This window comes from Oncorhynchus kisutch, linkage group LG22 (assembly GCF_002021735.2).
Source record: "Oncorhynchus kisutch isolate 150728-3 linkage group LG22, Okis_V2, whole genome shotgun sequence".
Lineage (NCBI taxonomy): Eukaryota > Metazoa > Chordata > Actinopteri > Salmoniformes > Salmonidae > Oncorhynchus > Oncorhynchus kisutch.
The window spans coordinates 18,643,776-18,663,574 of NC_034195.2; the positions used below are offsets into that span (position 1 = coordinate 18,643,776).

The 19,799-nt window shown below is 49.3% G+C and overlaps 1 protein-coding gene across 1 annotated transcript in view; it reads left to right on the top strand.

Moving 5' to 3' along the window:
• Window positions 1-19,799, top strand: part of plxnb2b (plexin b2b) — a gene marked incomplete in the record, with an annotated part of 190,917 nt that overhangs the window by 143,656 nt on the left and 27,462 nt on the right. Inside the window, 9 exon segments of the mRNA XM_031801151.1 lie at window positions 14,365-14,476; window positions 14,667-14,768; window positions 14,954-15,049; window positions 15,435-15,522; window positions 16,272-16,450; window positions 16,832-16,980; window positions 17,186-17,297; window positions 17,914-18,050; window positions 18,290-18,472. Coding sequence (XP_031657011.1) covers window positions 14,365-14,476; window positions 14,667-14,768; window positions 14,954-15,049; window positions 15,435-15,522; window positions 16,272-16,450; window positions 16,832-16,980; window positions 17,186-17,297; window positions 17,914-18,050; window positions 18,290-18,472 — 1,158 coding nt within the window.

Sequence of the window (19,799 nt, forward strand, 5' to 3'; positions counted from 1 at the left end):
CTCACTCTCTGTACTGCACTCTCTCTACCCCACTCTCTCTACCCATCTTTGTACTGCACTCTCTCTACCCCACTCTCTGTACTGCACTCTCTCTACCCCACTCTCTACCTCACTCGCTGTACTGCACTCTCTCTACCCCACTCTCTGTACTGCCACTCTCTCTACCCACTCTCTGTATGCACTCTCTCTGTACCCACTCTCTGTACTGCACTCTCTCTACCCCACTTCTGTTACTCCACTCTCTCTATTTCACTCTCTGTACCCACTCTCTCTACCTCACTCTCTCTACGTCACTCTCTGTACTCCACTCTCTCTATTCCACTCTCTCTAACCACTCTTTGTACTCCCTCTCTCTATTCCACTCTCTCTACCTCACTCTCTGTTTCCCACTCTCTCTATTCCACTCTCTCTACTTCACTCTCTGTACTCAACTCTCTATATTCCATCTCTCTTACCCACTCTCTCTACGTCACTCTCTTACTGCACTCTCTCTAAACCCCACTCTCTCTACCCACTTTTGTACTGCACTCTCTCTACCCACTCTCTGTACTGCACTCTCTTACCCCACTCTCTCTACCTCACTCGCTGTACTGGCACTCTCTCTACCCACTCTCTGTACTGCACTCTCTCTGTACCCACTCTCTGTATGCACTCTCTCTACCCCACTCTCTCTACCTCACTCTCGTACTGCACTCTCTCTACCCCACTCTCTCTACCCCACTCTCTGTACTCCACTCTCTACCCCACTCTCTCTACGTCACTCTCTGTACTCCACTCTCTCTATTCCACTCTCTCTACCCCACTCTCTGTACTCCACTCTCTCTATTCCACTCTCTCTACCCCACTCTCTGTACTCCTCTCTCTCTACCCCACTCTCTCTTCCCCACTCTCTGTACTCCACTCTCTCTACCCCACTCTTCGTACTCCTCTCTCTCTACCCCACTCTCTCTACCTCACTCTCTGTACTGCACTCTCTCTACCCCACTCTCTGTACTGCACTCTCTCTACCCCCAATCTCTCTACCTCAATACTCTCTCGTACTGCACTCCTCTTCACACTCTCTGTACTGCACTCTCTCTACCCCACTCTCTCTACCCCACTCTTTGTACTGCACTCTCTCTACCCCACTCTCTGTACTGCACTCTCTCTACCACTCTCTCTACCTCCACTCTCTGTATGCTACTCTCTCCACTCTCTGTACTGCACTTCTTCTACCCACTCTCTCTACCCTCACTCTCTGTACTGCACTCTCTCTACCCCACTCTCTGTACTGCACTCTCTCTACCCACTCTCTGTACTGCACTCTCTCTACCCACTCTCTCTACCTCACTCTCTGTACTGCACTCTCTCTACCCCACTCTCTCTACCCACTCTCTGTACTCCCACTCTCTCTTTCCACTCTCTCTACCTCACTCTCTGTACTCCACTCTCTCTATTCCACTCTCTCTACCCCACTCTCTCTACGTCACTCTCTGTACTGCACTCTCTCTACCCCACTCTTTGTACTGCATCTCTCTACCCCACTCTCTGTACTGCACTCTCTCTACCCCACTCTCTCTACCTCACTCGCTGTACTGCACTCTCTCTACCCCACTCTCTGTACTGCACTCTCTCTCTACCCCACTCTCTGTACTGCACTCTCTCTGTACCCCACTCTCTGTACTGCACTCTCTCTACCCCACTCTCTGTACTCCACTCTCTCTATTCCACTCTCTCTACCTCACCTTCTGTATACCCCACTCTCTCTACCTCACTCTCTCTACGTTCACTCTCTGTACTCCACTCTCTTATTCACTCTCTCTACCCCACTCTTTGTACTCCACTCTCTCTATTCCCACTCTCTCTTACCTCACTCTCTGTTCTCCACTCTCTCTATTCCAATCTCTCTAACTTCACCTCTCTGTACTCCACTCTCTCTATTCCACTCTCTCTACCCACTCTCTCTACGTCACTCTCTGTACTGCACTCTCTCTACCCCCACTCTCTCTACCCCACTCTTTGTACTGCACTCTCTCTACCCTTCTCTGTACCTGCACTCTCTCTACCCCACTCTCTCTACCTCACTCGCTTGTACTGCACCTCTCTCTACCACACTCTCTGTACTGCAATCTCTCTGTACCCCACTCTCTGTACTGCACTCTCTCTACCCCACTCTCTCTACCTCACTCTCTGTACTGCACTCTCTCTAACCCCACTCTCCTCTACCCCCACTCTCTGTACTCACTCCTCTCTACCCACTCTCTTACGTCACTCTCTGTACTCCACTCTCTCTATTCCACTCTCTCTAACCCCACTCTCTGTCACTCCACTCTCTCTATTCCACTCTCTCTACCCACTCTCTGTATCCCACTCTCTCTACCCACTCTCTCTACCTCACTCTCTCTACGTCACTCTCTGTACTCCACTCTCTCTATTCCATCTCTCTAACCCCCACTCTCTGTACTCCACTCTCTCTATTCCACTCTCTCTACCCACTCTCTTGTACTCCACCTCTCTCTACCCCACTCTCTCTACCCCCACTCTCTCTACCTCACTCTCTTACATCACTTTCTGTACTCCACTCTCTCTATTCCACTCTCTCTACTTCACTCTCTGTACTCCACTCTCTCTATTCCACTCTCTCTAACCTCACTCTCTGTTCTCCACTCTCTCTATTCCACTCTCTCTACTTCACTCTCTGTACTCCACTCTCTCTATTCCACTCTCTCTACCCCCACTCTCTCTACGTCACTCTCTGTACCTGCACTCTCTCTAACCCCACTCTTTGTACTGCACTCTCTCTACCCCACTCTCTGTACTGCACTCTCTCTACCCACTCTCTCTAACTCACTCGCTGTACTGCACTCTCTCTACCCACTCTCTGTACTGCACTCTCTCTCTACCCCACTCTCTGTACTGCACTCTCTCTGTACCCCACTCTCTGTACTGCACTCTCTCTACCCCACTCTCTGTACTCCACCTCTCTATTTCCACTCTCTCTACCTCACTCTCTGTACCCACTCTCTCTACCTCACTCTCTCTACGTCAACTCTCTGTACTCCACTCTCTCTATTCCACTCTCTCTACCTCACTCTCTGTTCTCCACTCTCTCTATTCCACTCTCTCTACCCCACTCTCTCTACGTCACTCTCTGTACTGCACTCTCTCTACCCCACTCTTTGTACTGCACTCTCTCTACCCCACTCTCTGTACTGCACTCCTCTACCCCACTCTCTCTACCTCACTCCGCTGTACTGCACTCTCTCTACCCCACTCTCTGTACTGCACTCTCTCTCTACCCACTCTCTGTACTGCACTCTCTCTGTACCCCACTCTCTGTACTGCACTCTCTCTACCCCACTCTCTGTACTCCACTCTCTCTATTCCACTCTCTCTACCTCACTCTGGTACCCCACTCTCTTCTACCTCACTCTCTCTACGTCACTCTCTGTACTCCACTCTCTCTATTCCACTCTCTCTACCCCACTCTTTGTACTCCACTCTCTCTATTCCACTCTCTCTACCTCACTCTCTGTTCTCCCACTCTCTCTATTCCACTCTCTCTACTTCACTCTCTGTACTCCACTCTCTCTATTCCACTCTCTCTACCCCACTCTCTCTAACGTCACTCTCTGTACTGCACTCTCTCCTACCCACTCTCTCTACCCCACTCTTTGTACTGCACTCTCTCTACCCCACTCTCTGTACTGCACTCTCTCTACCCACTCTCTCTACCTCACTCGCTGTACTGCACTCTCTCTACCCCACTCTCTGTACTGCACTCTCTCTGTACCCCACTCTCTGTACTGCACTCTCTCTACCCCACTCTCTCTACCCTCACTCTCTGTACTGCACTCTCTCTACCCCCACTCTCTCTACCCACTCTCTGTACTCACTCTTCTACCCAACTCTCTCTACGTCACTCTCTGTACTCCACTCTCTCTATCCACTCTCTCTACCCCATCTCTGTATCCACTCTCTCTATTACACTCTCTCTACCCCACTCTCTGTACTCCACTCTCTCACCCCACCTCTCTACCTCACTCTCTCTACGTCACTCTCTGTACTCCACTCTCTCTATTCCACTCTCTCTACCCCACTCTCTGTACTCCACCTCTCTATTCCACTCTCTCTACCCCACTCTCTGTACTCCACTCTCTCTACCCACTCTCTCTACCCCCACTCTCTCTACCTCACTCTCTCTACATCACTTTCTGTACTCCACTCTCTCTATTCCACTCTCTCTACTTCACTCTCTGTACTCCACTCTCTCTATTCCACTCTCTCTACCTCACTCTCTGTTCTCCACTCTCTCTATTCCACTCTCTCTACTTCACTCTCTGTACTCCACTCTCTCTATCCACTCTCTCTACCCCACTCTCTCTACGTCATCTCTGTATGCACTCTCTCTACCCCACTCTTTGTACTGCACTCTCTCTACCCACTCTCTACTGCACTCTTCTCCCACTCTCTCTACCCACTCGCATGTCTGCACTCTCTCTACCCCACTCTCTGTACTGCACTCTCTCTCTACCCCACTCTCTGTACTGCACTCTCTCTGTACCCCACTCTCTGTACTGCACTCTCTCTACCCCACTCTCTGTACTCCACTCTCTCTATTCCACTCTCTCTACCTCACTCTCGTGTACCCCACTCTCTCTACCTCACTCTCTCTACGTCACTCTCTGTTACTCCACTCTCTCTATTCCACTCTCTCTACCCCACTCTTTGTACTCCACTCTCTCTATTCCACTCTCTCTACCTCACTCTCTGTTCTCCACTCTCTCTATTCCACTCTCTCTACTTCACTCTCTGTACTCCACTCTCTCTATTCCACTCTCTCTACCCCACTCTCTCTACGTCACTCTCTGTACTGCACTCTCTCTACCCCACTCTCTCTACCCACTCTTTGTACTCCACTCTCTCTACCCCACTCTCTCTACCCCACTCTCTCTACCTCACTCTCTCTACATCACTTTCTGTACTCCACTCTCTCTATTCCACTCTCTCTACCCCACTCTCTGTACTCCACTCTCTCTATTCCACTCTCTCTACCCCACTCTCTGTACTCCACTCTCTCTACCCCACTCTCTCTACCCCACTCTCTCTACCTCACTCTCTCTACATCACTTTCTGTACTCCACTCTCTCTATTCCACTCTCTCTACTTCACTCTCTGTACTCCACTCTCTCTATTCCACTCTCTCTACCCCACTCTCTGTACTCCACTCTCTCTATTCCACACTCTCTACCCCACTCTCTGTACTGCACTCTCTCTATTCCCACTCTCTCTACCCCACTCTCTGTACTCCACTCTCTCTATTCCACTCTCTCTACCTCACTCTCTCTACTCCACTCTCTCTACCCCACTCTCTCTACCTCACTCTCTCTACGTCACTCTCTGTACTCCACTCTCTCTATTCCACTCTCTCTACCCCACTCTCTGTACTCCACTCTCTCTATTCCATTCTCTCTACCCCACTCTCTGTACTCCACTGTCTCTACCCCACTCTCTCTACCCCACTCTCTCTACCTCACTCTCTCTACGTCACTCTCTGTACTCCACTCTCTCTATTTCACTCTCTCTACCCCACTCTCTGTACTCCAATCTCTCTATTCCACTCTCTCTACCCCACTCTCTGTACTCCACTCTCTCTACCCCACTCTCTCTACCCCACTCTCTCTACCTCACTCTCTCTACGTCACTCTCTGTACTCCACTCTCTCTATTCCACTCTCTACTTCACTCTCTGTACTCCACTCTCTCTATTCCACTCTCTCTACCCCACTCTCTGTACTCCACTGTCTCTACCCCACTCTCTCTACCCCAATCTCTCTACCTCACTCTCTCTACGTCACTCTCTGTACTCCACTCTCTCTATTCCACTCTCTCTACCCCACTCTCTGTACTCCACTCTCTCTATTCCACTCTCTCTACCTCACTCTCTCTACGTCACTCTCTGTACTCCACTCTCTCTATTCCACTCTCTCTACTTCACTCTCTGTACTCCACTCTCTCTAACCCACTCTCTCTACCCCAGTCTTTGTACTGCACTCTCTCTATCCCACTCTCTGTACCTCACTCTCTGTACTCCACTCTCTGTACTCCACTCACTCTACCCCACTCTCTGTACTGCACTCTCTCTACCCCACTCTCTCTACCCCACTCTCTCTACTCCACTCTCTCTACCCCACTCTCTGTACCCCACTCTCTCTACCCTACACTCTCTCCCCCACTCTCTCTACCCCACTCTCTGTACTTCACTCTCTGTACTGTACTCTCTCTACCCCACTCTCTCTACTCCACTCTCTCTACTCCACTCTCTGTACTGCACTCTCTCTACCCCACTCTCTCTACCCCACTCTCTGTACGCACTCTCTCTACCCCCACTCTCTCTACCCCACTCTCTGTACTGCACTCTCTCTACCCCCACTCTCTCTACCTCACAGTCTGTACTGCACTCTCTCTACCCCACTCTCTGTACTGCACTCTCTCTACCCCAATCTCTCTACCTCACTCTCTGTACTGCACTCTCTCTTCACCACTCTCTGTACTGCACTCTCTCTACCCCACTCTCTCTACCCCACTCTTTGTACTGCACTCTCTCTACCCCACTCTCTGTACTGCACTCTCTCTACCCCACTCTCTTCTACCTCACTCTCTGTACTGCACTCTCTCTGTACCCCACTCTCTGTACTGCACTCTCTCTACCCCACTCTCTCTACCTCACTCTCTGTACTGCACTCTCTCTACCCCACTCTCTCTACCCCACTCTCTGTACTCCACTCTCTCTACCCCACTCTCTCTACGTCACTCTCTGTACTCCACTCTCTCTATTCCACTCTCTCTACCCCACTCTCTGTACTCCACTCTCTCTATTCCACTCTCTCTACCTCACTCTCTGTTCTCCACTCTCTCTATTCCACTCTCTCTACTTCACTCTCTGTACTCCACTCTCTCTATTCCACTCTCTCTACCCCACTCTCTCTACGTCACTCTCTGTACTGCACTCTCTCTACCCCACTCTCTCTACCCCACTCTTTGTACTGCACTCTCTCTACCCCACTCTCTGTACTGCACTCTCTCTACCCCACTCTCTCTACCTCACTCGCTGTACTGCACTCTCTCTACCCCCACTCTCTGTACTGCACTCTCTCTACCCCACTCTCTGTACTGCACTCTCTCTGTACCCCACTCTCTGTACTGCACTCTCTCTACCCCACTCTCTGTACTCCACTCTCTCTATTCCACTCTCTCTACCTCACTCTCTGTACCCCACTCTCTCTACCTCACTCTCTCTACGTCACTCTCTGTACTCCACTCTCTATTCCACTCTCTCTACCCCACTCTTTGTACTCCACTCTCTCTATTCCACTCTCTCTACCTCACTCTCTGTTCTCCACTCTCTCTATTCCACTCTCTCTACTTCACTCTCTGTACTCCACTCTCTCTATTCCACTCTCTCTACCCCACTCTCTCTACGTCACTCTCTGTACTGCACTCTCTCTACCCCACTCTCTCTACCCCACTCTTTGTACTGCACTCTCTCTACCCCACTCTCTGTACTGCACTCTCTCTACCCCACTCTCTCTACCTCACTCGCTGTACTGCACTCTCTCTACCCCACTCTCTGTACTGCACTCTCTCTGTACCCCACTCTCTGTACTGCACTCTCTCTACCCCACTCTCTCTACCTCACTCTCTGTACTGCACTCTCTCTACCCCACTCTCTCTACCCCACTCTCTGTACTCCACTCTCTCTACCCCACTCTCTCTACGTCACTCTCTGTACTCCACTCTCTCTATTCCACTCTCTCTACCCCACTCTCTGTACTCCACTCTCTCTATTCCACTCTCTCTACCCCACTCTCTGTACTCCACTCTCTCTACCCCACTCTCTCTACCTCACTCTCTCTACGTCACTCTCTGTACTCCACTCTCTCTATTCCACTCTCTCTACCCCACTCTCTGTACTCCACTCTCTCTACCCCACTCTCTCTACCCCACTCTCTCTACCTCACTCTCTCTACGTCACTTTCTGTACTCCACTCTCTCTATTCCACTCTCTCTACTTCACTCTCTGTACTCCACTCTCTCTATTCCACTCTCTCTACCCCACTCTCTGTACTCCACTCTCTCTATTCCACACTCTCTACCCCACTCTCTGTACTGCACTCTCTCTATTCCACTCTCTCTACCCCACTCTCTGTACTCCACTCTCTCTATTCCACTCTCTCTACCTCACTCTCTCTACTCCACTCTCTCTACCCCACTCTCTCTACCTCACTCTCTCTACGACACTCTCTGTACTCCACTCTCTCTATTCCACTCTCTCTACCCCACTCTCTGTACTCCACTCTCTCTATTCCATTCTCTCTACCCCACTCTCTGTACTCCACTGTCTCTACCCCACTCTCTCTACCCCACTCTCTCTACCTCACTCTCTCTACGTCACTCTCTGTACTCCACTCTCTCTATTTCACTCTCTCTACCCCACTCTCTGTACTCCAATCTCTCTATTCCACTCTCTCTACCCCACTCTCTGTACTCCACTCTCTCTACCCCACTCTCTCTACCTCACTCTCTCTACGTCACTCTCTGTACTCCACTCTCTCTATTCCACTCTCTACTTCACTCTCTGTACTCCACTCTCTCTATTCCACTCTCTCTACCCCACTCTCTGTACTCCACTGTCTCTACCCCACTCTCTCTACCCCACTCTCTCTACCTCACTCTCTCTACGTCACTCTCTGTACTCCACTCTCTCTATTCCACTCTCTCTACCCCACTCTCTGTACTCCACTCTCTCTATTCCACTCTCTCTACCTCACTCTCTCTACGTCACTCTCTGTACTCCACTCTCTCTATTCCACTCTCTCTACTTCACTCTCTGTACTCCACTCTCTCTAACCCACTCTCTCTACCCCAGTCTTTGTACTGCACTCTCTCTATTCCACTCTCTCTACCTCACTCTCTGTACCTCACTCTCTGTACTCCACTCTCTGTACTCCACTCACTCTACCCACTCTCTGTACTGCACTCTCTCTACCCCACTCTCTCTACCCCACTCTCTCTACTCCACTCTCTCTACCCCACTCTCTGTACCCCACTCTCTCTACCCTACACTCTCTCCCCCACTCTCTCTACCCCACTCTCTGTACTTCACTCTCTGTACTGTACTCTCTCTACCCCACTCTCTCTACTCCACTCTCTCTACTCCACTCTCTGTACTGCACTCTCTCTACCCCACTCTCTCTACCCCACTCTCTGTACTGCACTCTCTCTACCCCACTCTCTCTACCCCACTCTCTGTACTGCACTCTCTCTACCCCACTCTCTCTACCTCACTCTCTGTACTGCACTCTCTCTACCCCACTCTCTGTACTGCACTCTCTCTACCCCAATCTCTCTACCTCACTCTCTGTACTGCACTCTCTCTTCACCACTCTCTGTACTGCACTCTCTCTACCCCACTCTTTGTACTGCACTCTCTCTACCCCACTCTCTGTACTGCACTCTCTCTACCCCACTCTCTCTACCTCACTCTCTGTACTGCACTCTCTCTACCCCACTCTCTGTACTGCACTCTCTCTACCCCACTCTCTCTACCTCACTCTCTGTACTGCACTCTCTCTACCCCACTCTCTGTACTGCACTCTCTCTACCCCACTCTCTGTACTGCACTCTCTCTACCCCACTCTCTCTACCTCACTCTCTGTACTGCACTCTCTCTACCCCACTCTCTCTACCCCACTCTCTGTACTCCACTCTCTCTATTCCACTCTCTCTACCTCACTCTCTGTTCTCCACTCTCTCTATTCCACTCTCTCTACTTCACTCTCTGTACTCCACTCTCTCTATTCCACTCTCTCTACCCCACTCTCTCTACGTCACTCTCTGTACTGCACTCTCTCTACCCCACTCTCTCTACCCCACTCTTTGTACTGCACTCTCTCTACCCCACTCTCTGTACTGCACTCTCTCTACCCCACTCTCTCTACCTCACTCGCTGTACTGCACTCTCTCTACCCCACTCTCTGTACTGCACTCTCTCTGTACCCCACTCTCTGTACTGCACTCTCTCTACCCCACTCTCTGTACTCCACTCTCTCTATTCCACTCTCTCTACCTCACTCTCTGTACTCCACTCTCTCTATTCCACTCTCTCTACCCCACTCTCTCTACCTCACTCTCTCTACGTCACTCTCTGTACTCCACTCTCTCTATTCCACTCTCTCTACCCCACTCTCTCTACCTCACTCTCTCTACGTCACTCTCTGTACTCCACTCTCTCTATTCCACTCTCTCTACCCCACTCTTTGTACTCCACTCTCTCTATTCCACTCTCTCTACCTCACTCTCTGTTCTCCACTCTCTCTATTCCACTCTCTCTACTTCACTCTCTGTACTCCACTCTCTCTATTCCACTCTCTCTACCCCACTCTCTCTACGTCACTCTCTGTACTGCACTCTCTCTACCCCACTCTCTCTACCCCACTCTTTGTACTGCACTCTCTCTACCCCACTCTCTGTACTGCACTCTCTCTACCCCACTCTCTCTACCTCACTCGCTGTACTGCACTCTCTCTACCCCACTCTCTGTACTGCACTCTCTCTGTACCCCACTCTCTGTACTGCACTCTCTCTACCCCACTCTCTCTACCTCACTCTCTGTACTGCACTCTCTCTACCCCACTCTCTCTACCCCACTCTCTGTACTCCACTCTCTCTACCCCACTCTCTCTACGTCACTCTCTGTACTCCACTCTCTCTATTCCACTCTCTCTACCCCACTCTCTGTACTCCACTCTCTCTACCCCACTCTCTGTACTGCACTCTCTCTACCCCACTCTCTCTACCCCACTCTCTGTACTGCACTCTCTCTACCCCACTCTCTCTACCTCACTCTCTGTACTGCACTCTCTCTACCCCACTCTCTGTACTGCACTCTCTCTACCCCAATCTCTCTACCTCACTCTCTGTACTGCACGCTCTCTTCACCACTCTCTGTACTGCACTCTCTCTACCCCACTCTCTTTACCCCACTCTTTGTACTGCACTCTCTCTACCCCACTCTCTGTACTGCACTCTCTCTACCCCACTCTCTCTACCTCACTCTCTGTACTGCACTCTCTCTACCCCACTCTCTGTACTGCACTCTCTCTACCCCACTCTCTGTACTGCACTCTCTCTACCCCACTCTCTCTACCTCACTCTCTGTACTGCACTCTCTCTACCCCACTCTCTCTACCCCACTCTCTGTACTCCACTCTCTCTATTCCACTCTCTCTACCTCACTCTCTGTACTCCACTCTCTCTATTCCACTCTCTCTACCCCACTCTCTCTACCTCACTCTCTCTACGTCACTCTCTGTACTCCACTCTCTCTATTCCACTCTCTCTACCCCACTCTTTGTACTCCACTCTCTCTATTCCACTCTCTCTACCTCACTCTCTGTTCTCCACTCTCTCTATTCCACTCTCTCTACTTCACTCTCTGTACTCCACTCTCTCTATTCCACTCTCTCTACCCCACTCTCTCTACGTCACTCTCTGTACTGCACTCTCTCTATTCCACTCTCTCTACCCCACTCTCTGTACTCCACTCTCTCTACCCCACTCTCTGTACTGCACTCTCTCTACCCCACTCTCTCTACCCCACTCTCTGTACTGCACTCTCTCTACCCCACTCTCTCTACCTCACTCTCTGTACTGCACTCTCTCTACCCCACTCTCTGTACTGCACTCTCTCTACCCCAATCTCTCTACCTCACTCTCTGTACTGCACGCTCTCTTCACCACTCTCTGTACTGCACTCTCTCTACCCCACTCTCTTTACCCCACTCTTTGTACTGCACTCTCTCTACCCCACTCTCTGTACTGCACTCTCTCTACCCCACTCTCTCTACCTCACTCTCTGTACTGCACTCTCTCTACCCCACTCTCTGTACTGCACTCTCTCTACCCCACTCTCTGTACTGCACTCTCTCTACCCCACTCTCTCTACCTCACTCTCTGTACTGCACTCTCTCTACCCCACTCTCTCTACCCCACTCTCTGTACTCCACTCTCTCTATTCCACTCTCTCTACCTCACTCTCTGTACTCCACTCTCTCTATTCCACTCTCTCTACCCCACTCTCTCTACCTCACTCTCTCTACGTCACTCTCTGTACTCCACTCTCTCTATTCCACTCTCTCTACCCCACTCTTTGTACTCCACTCTCTCTATTCCACTCTCTCTACCTCACTCTCTGTTCTCCACTCTCTCTATTCCACTCTCTCTACTTCACTCTCTGTACTCCACTCTCTCTATTCCACTCTCTCTACCCCACTCTCTCTACGTCACTCTCTGTACTGCACTCTCTCTACCCCACTCTCTCTACCCCACTCTTTGTACTGCACTCTCTCTACCCCACTTTCTGTACTGCACTCTCTCTACCCCACTCTCTCTACCTCACTCGCTGTACTGCACTCTCTCTACCCCACTCTCTGTACTGCACTCTCTCTGTACCCCACTCTCTGTACTGCACTCTCTCTACCCCACTCTCTCTACCTCACTCTCTGTACTGCACTCTCTCTACCCCACTCTCTCTACCCCACTCTCTGTACTCCACTCTCTCTACCCCACTCTCTCTACCTCACTCTCTGTACTCCACTCTCTCTATTCCACTCTCTCTACCTCACTCTCTTTAATCTACTCTCTCTATTCCACTCTCTCTACCCCACTCTCTGTACTCCACTCTCTCTACCCCACTCTCTCTACCTCACTCTCTCTACGTCACTCTCTGTACTCCACTCTCTCTATTCCACTCTCTCTACCCCACTCTCTGTACTCCACTCTCTCTATTCCATTCCCTCTACCCCACTATCTGTACTCCACTCTCTCTACCCCACTCTCTCTACCTCACTCTCTCTACGTCACTCTCTGTACTCCACTCTCTCTATTCCACTCTCTCTACCCCACTCTCTGTACTCCACTCTCTCTATTCCACTCTCTCTACCCCACTCTCTGTACTCCTCTCTCTCTACCCCACTCTCTCTACCCCACTCTCTCTACCTCACTCTCTCTACGTCACTTTCTGTACTCCACTCTCTCTATTCCACTCTCTCTACTTCACTCTCTGTACTCCACTCTCTCTATTCCACTCTCTCTACCCCACTCTCTGTACTCCACTCTCTCTATTCCACACTCTCTACCCCACTCTCTGTACTGCACTCTCTCTATTCCACTCTCTCTACCCCACTCTCTGTACTCCACTCTCTCTATTCCACTCTCTCTACCTCACTCTCTCTACTCCACTCTCTCTACCCCACTCTCTCTACCTCACTCTCTCTACGTCACTCTCTGTACTCCACTCTCTCTATTCCACTCTCTCTACCCCACTCTCTGTACTCCACTCTCTCTATTCCATTCTCTCTACCCCACTCTCTGTACTCCACTGTCTCTACCCCACTCTCTCTACCCCACTCTCTCTACCTCACTCTCTCTACGTCACTCTCTGTACTCCACTCTCTCTATTTCACTCTCTCTACCCCACTCTCTGTACTCCAATCTCTCTATTCCACTCTCTCTACCCCACTCTCTGTACTCCACTCTCTCTACCCCACTCTCTCTACCCCACTCTCTCTACCTCACTCTCTCTACGTCACTCTCTGTACTCCACTCTCTCTATTCCACTCTCTACTTCACTCTCTGTACTCCACTCTCTCTATTCCACTCTCTCTACCCCACTCTGTACTCCACTCTCTCTATTCCACTCTCTCTACCTCACTCTCTCTGCGTCACTCTCTGTACTCCACTCTCTCTATTCCACTCTCTCTACTTCACTCTCTGTACTCCACTCTCTCTATTCCACTCTCTCTACCTCACTCTCTCTACCTCACTCTCTGTACTCCACTCTCTCTATTCCACTCTCTCTACCCCACTCTCTCTATTCCACTCTCTCTACCCCACTCTCTCTATTCCACTCTCTCTACCTCACTCTCTGGGCTCATTGTGCTGACAACTTTGATGGAAAGGAATAGCAGCATGTGAACAAGGTGAAGGGTTCTGCTCCTGTGGGTAAACTGTGATTCATGATACTGGGATTGAATGCATCTCCTGCATTCTGACCTTTTTTTTTATTACCAACCTGCAGGAAATGACTACAGTTTCCTTTTTCATTCATCAAGAAATACAAGTCCATCTCCAACATATGTGTTTTCTTCCATGGCTGCTTCCTGTGTTGTTTTTTCACCCGGAGGAAAAGCATGTGATAAATTAGCTTTGTTTATTGGAAGGTGGAGAGACATGTTTACCATCAACAACATGGGTACAGCTACAGGAATACTGTCACAGTTTTTTTAATTGAGTGCGCCTCCCGGGCTGTGGGCGTGTGTCCTAGGTGTATGTCGTGTGTGGCCAGTCCATGGGGCTGCCAGTGGAACACACAGGACCACACCTGCCTGGACGTGGATGGTACAGTGTCGGGCCCTCAGATCATCAAACACAGACAGGTAGGTGCTCTGTTAAACGGGTTCAAATGCATTACGGTTCGTTAGAGCCTTTGCATGGCATGTCAACAGATCCGTCAGAGAGCTGACAAGTGATCCGTCTGGATGAGAGTTTGTCTGCTGAAGTTCAAAAATGCAATTGCTCTGACATGTTCATTTCTGAAATTGGCATTTCATTTTCGTCTCTGTTTAGGGAGCGAGGTGTCCCCAGTTTGAAAACCCTGACCCTGTGCTCATTCCTGTTGGGTTCAAAACCACCATCAGCTTCGAGGGCATCAATCTGGATGTGTACCAGGTAAATGACATGTTTAAATATTTGATATCGCTGTTATATTAGGTTTACATTTAGACACTCCTAGAATCTATGGAAGTTCAGAAGAACTCTGGGCACTAGTTAGTGGTGAATCCGACGATAGTCACTTTGAGTCTAACCCTTTTGTTCCTGAGCATGTACACAACTAACCCTCTCCTCCTCTGCAGGACCGGACATTCACCATCGGCACGGAGCTGATGAGGAGCTTGAAGGAGGACGTCAGGTCTGAAGACGGGCCTTTCTACAGTTTCAGCGGTTTTAATGTGCGTCAGTACTGCTTATTGACCCACACCTTGTCAATAGTAGCTTTCACTTCACTCTGTCTTGAAGGGGTGAAGGGTTCATTAGGTGTTGCTTGGTCGGGATGTTGTAATGTATGGTCACTTTACCTGGTTTGTGTCAGTCAGTTTGATATTATAGCACCCCCCCATGGACAAAAACCACACTGTTTTTGTTGTTGTTTATATCCTCAAACTGCGTTTTCTGTGATTGGAAAACATCTTTGAAACGGTACTTATTCCCACATCTTCTGCTGTTTCTGAATGGTTGCCGATGTGTATAAGTCACGAAGAGAACTTTTCTCTGGCATATTTTGGAGATGTGTCATTAATCACTGGATTAATAGGTCATTTGTGTTCCCGTCTCTAGTTTTCCTTCGACAAGTCACAGGAAACCAACGTTCTGTTCTACGTGAAGGACAAAGAGACGGGCAGGAAGATAGACAGCACGCTGAATGGTAAGTGGTACATGCAAATATGCAACCGTGTTGACCCGAGGTGGAAAAGTACCCAATTGTCCTCGTAAAAGTAAAGATGCCTTAATAGAAAATGACTCAAGTAACTTGACTCTAGAAGTATTTGGTTTTAAATATACTTAAGTATCAAAAGTAAAAGCATAAATCATTTCACATTCATTATATTAAACAAACCAGACAGCACATTTTTCTTGTTTTTGTAATAATTGATAATCATTTATTTAATTTATAACATAATTTACAAATGAAGCATGTGTGTTTAGTGAGTCTGCCAGATCAGAGGCAGTAGATGACCAGGGATGTTCTCTTGACCATTTTCCTGTATTGCTAAGCATTCAATATGTAACTAGTACTTTTGGGTGTCAGGGAAAATTATTGCAGTAAAAAGTACATTATTTTCTTTAGGAACGTAGTGAAGTAAAAGTAGAAGCTGTCAAAAATATAAACACTGAAGTAAAGTACAGATGCCCCCAAAAAACGAATTTGTACTTATAAACTTTACACCACTGCTGTTTACAACATCCCAAAGGACTATGTGGACATAAACGACAATAGGGGAAGCTTATAGCAAAGTGATACATTAATACATTGACACATTTACCGACATACTCTTTGCCATCGTCTAAGTGAATTAGTCCAAAACCACCGTTGTACTACTGATGGCCCAGTGTCATGCAAATGAAATGACAGAATAGTCCCTAGTATTCTACAGCTCTCCTCTTCCTTCACAGTGACCCTATATAACTGCTCACTGGGCCGGGAGGATTGCAGCCTGTGTAAGAACGCTGCTCCTAAGTACAGTTGCGTGTGGTGCGCCAAGAGAAAGTCGTGCGTCTATGAGAAGCTGTGTATTGACCAGGCCACAGAGGACCCGCAGGACACCGAGTGCCCTGACCCACAGATCACTGACGTGAGTAACACACCTGTCTTTGAACCTGCAACAAAATCGACTATTGATTATCACCGACTGACTAGACATTTTGATGTTCACTTCGATGATTGGTCTTATTTCATCCCCCAGTAGCTACTGACAATGAGGTCTGTTCAATGGCTGTCGAATGCTCACACGCGAAAGGGGCGCCTCTGATCAATTGTCAATTCTAAAGGCTGGGCTACAGTCCCGAACACAGTCTTTCACAGACTGCGGGGTCGCATTCTGCACGAGTTTGTGTCTTATTTCAAGGTGCTACTCTGCAAACGACTGTGTACACGTTCATCCAAAAGCGTCCGGGTACTGCATAGTAACCTCTAAACCTGCCATCTTAAACCTGTTCCCCAATCCCCCTCTCAGATCATCCCTCGCTACGGACCCGTGAAGGGGGGCATCTCTGTCACCATCAAGGGCTCCAACCTGGGCATCCACAAGGATGACATCAAGGCCGTCAGTGTGGTGGGGGTCCCCTGCATACACCAGGAGGACCGATACGCCGTCTCCACCAGGTAAACACACCAAATGGCCCCCTATTCCCTTTATAGTGCACTGCTTTAGACCAGCGCTCCACGGGACACACCCGCAGCCTCTGAGTGTGTGTAGATGGGCGACAGAAGTGGTTGTACCGTGGCGCGTTGTGTGTTCTGTCGTATACTGTGGGCTACCCAAATGTACACGAGCCCTCAAATGTCTTCCTTCCTCCCGGGTCTCTAGTGTGGTGTGCGAGATCGGCCCCTTGGACCCGCTGAGCACCAACTGGGGGCCGGTGGAGGTGGAGCTGGAGGGAGGGAAGAGAGGAACGTCCTCCGTTTTCTTCACATACCGGGTAGCTAACCTACCGCATGTCTTCACTTCAATCACAGTCCTACACTTCTGGATGGGAGGGCGGACTCATGAAGTGTCTACCCGATTTGGTTATGTTATCGCCATTGTTTTATTTTCAATTTCCCAGCTATGCAGACGCTGTATTAAAGAGCCCCTTTATCAGTACGCATGAAGGGCATGACATTTAAGTGTAATAATGTTCTGTGAATAAGCTACTCCGCTACTGCCACATTACACTGGCAGGTAATGCCCAGAACGATAAGACGAAATTGAGTTTTGTATATTATAGTTGTGTGTATTATTTTAGAATGTGCGATACGCCGCTTCCATTTCCTCTGGTGCCTTAACAGGGTACGCTGGAGCAATTTGACTGTCTTTCTTTATATCTCACACGGCTAAAGCTTCCCCACAGGGGACCGCTCCGCCTAACTGTTTACTCAGCAAATTGAAGGAAATGCGTGTGGGGTTGGGTGTGTGTGTGTGTGTGTGTGTGTGTGTGGGGGTGTGTGTGTGTGTGTGTGTGTGTGTGTGTGTGTGTGCGTTTTGAAAGCCTTGTGAGGGGAAGAAATGAGACATGAATAGGATGACAGGGCGTGTTTTCTTACATGATCCTCCAGGACCCCATAGCCAGCTCGGTTCACCCCGACAAGGGCTCCAAGGCCGGGGGCATGGTCATCACCATCTCTGGCTCCAACCTGGACACAGCCACCAGGGAGGACGTCAGCGTCACCGTCGGCGGGGTGGTGTGCGCTGTGTAAGTACTGCTGCATCCTGGGAAAGTGTGTACAGATCTAGCAAGCAGGGTTGATGTATTGAAAAAGACCTTCATGAAAAAGACCTTCTTGGCCATGATTTTCTTTAACAAGAAAGCCCAGTAATTACCTAGCTGTCATGGTTCTGCCATGTTAGTCTCCTGTAACCCCTGTTGACCCCTAGTTCTGAGTGGTCTGTGTCCCTGGCTGACTATGTCCCTGGCTGTGTCCTTGTCTGCAGGGAGACTTTCGGTGCGAACATCACCTGCAGGATGGGAGAGTACCGGGCAGACAAGGTCCCCTCTGACCTGCTCATGGTCACGGTAAAGTATGGGAAGAGCACCACCACGGCCGTCCCCACAGCCTTCCAGTTCTGGGAGAACCCCACTATCCTGGACCACCACCCCAAGGGAAGCTTTGTGTGGTGAGTATCAGACCTCTAGAGACAAGAAGCTATTATAGAGGCGTCCACTTTGTCTCACATCAACTAGCAAGACAACTCCATCTGCACTGAGACGTGATGCGTTAGAATGATGCCACCTGTCGTAAGACAATGAAAGCTTCCCTAGTGTAGTTTAATGGCATTCAATTTCCAACACACCTGGCTCCCTCTCCTGACAACAGTTTGTAGCATCAATGTCAAATCAAATCAATGTCAAGTCAGAATTTGTCCCATCCTCCGATGGTCCTTCCACCACATATGGATGGTTAAATGTGTAGACCTTACCATGAAATTCTTGCTTACACGCCCTTAACCAACAATGCAGTTCAAGAAATAGAGTTAAGAAAATATTGACAATTTTTTTTAAATAATAACAAGTAACACAAGAAAATGACATAACAATAACAACAATGAGGCGCTATACAGGGGGTACAGATTAATTGAGGTCATTTGTAAAGTGACGATGTGTAGATAATATCAGCGAGTAGCAGCAGTGTAAAAACAATATTAATAGTCCGGGTGGCAATTTCATTAATTGTTCAGTTGTGTTATAGCTTGGGGGTAGAAGCTGTTAAGGAGCCTTTCGGTCAAAGACTTGGTACTGCTTGCCGTGCGGTAACAGAGAGAACAGTCTATGACTTGGGTGACTGGAGTCTTTGACAATTTTTTGGGCCTTCCTCTGACAACACCTGGTATAGAGGTCTGGGATGTCAGAAAGCTTGGCCCCAGTGATGTACCCTCTGTAGCAACTTACGGTCAGATGCCGAGCAGTTGCCATACCAGGCAGTGTAGCTGTAGAACTTTCTGAGGATCTGGGGACCCATGCCAAATCTTTTCAGTCTCCTGGGGGGGAAAAGGTGTTGTCGTGCCCTCTTCACAACTGTCTTGGTGTGTTTTGTCCATGATAGTTCGTTGTGGACACCAAGGAACTTGAAACTCTCGACCCGCTCCACTTCAGCTTCGTCGATGTTAATGGGGGTCTGTTTGGCCCGCCTTTTCCTATAGGCAATGATCATCTCTTTTGTTATTCTCACATTGAGGGAGAGGTTGTTGTCTTGGCACCAAACTGCCAATTCTTTGACTTCCTCCCTATAGGCTGTCTCATCGTTGTCGGTGATCAGGCACAGGGACTATGATGGTCTATTTGAAACATGTAGGTATTACAGACTCGATCAGGGAGAGTTTGAAAATGTCAATGAAGACACTTGCCAGTTGGTCCGTGCATGCTTTGAGTACACATCCTGGTAATTTGTCTGGCCCCACACCTTTTGAATGTTGACCTGTTTAAAGGTCTTGCTCACATCGGCTA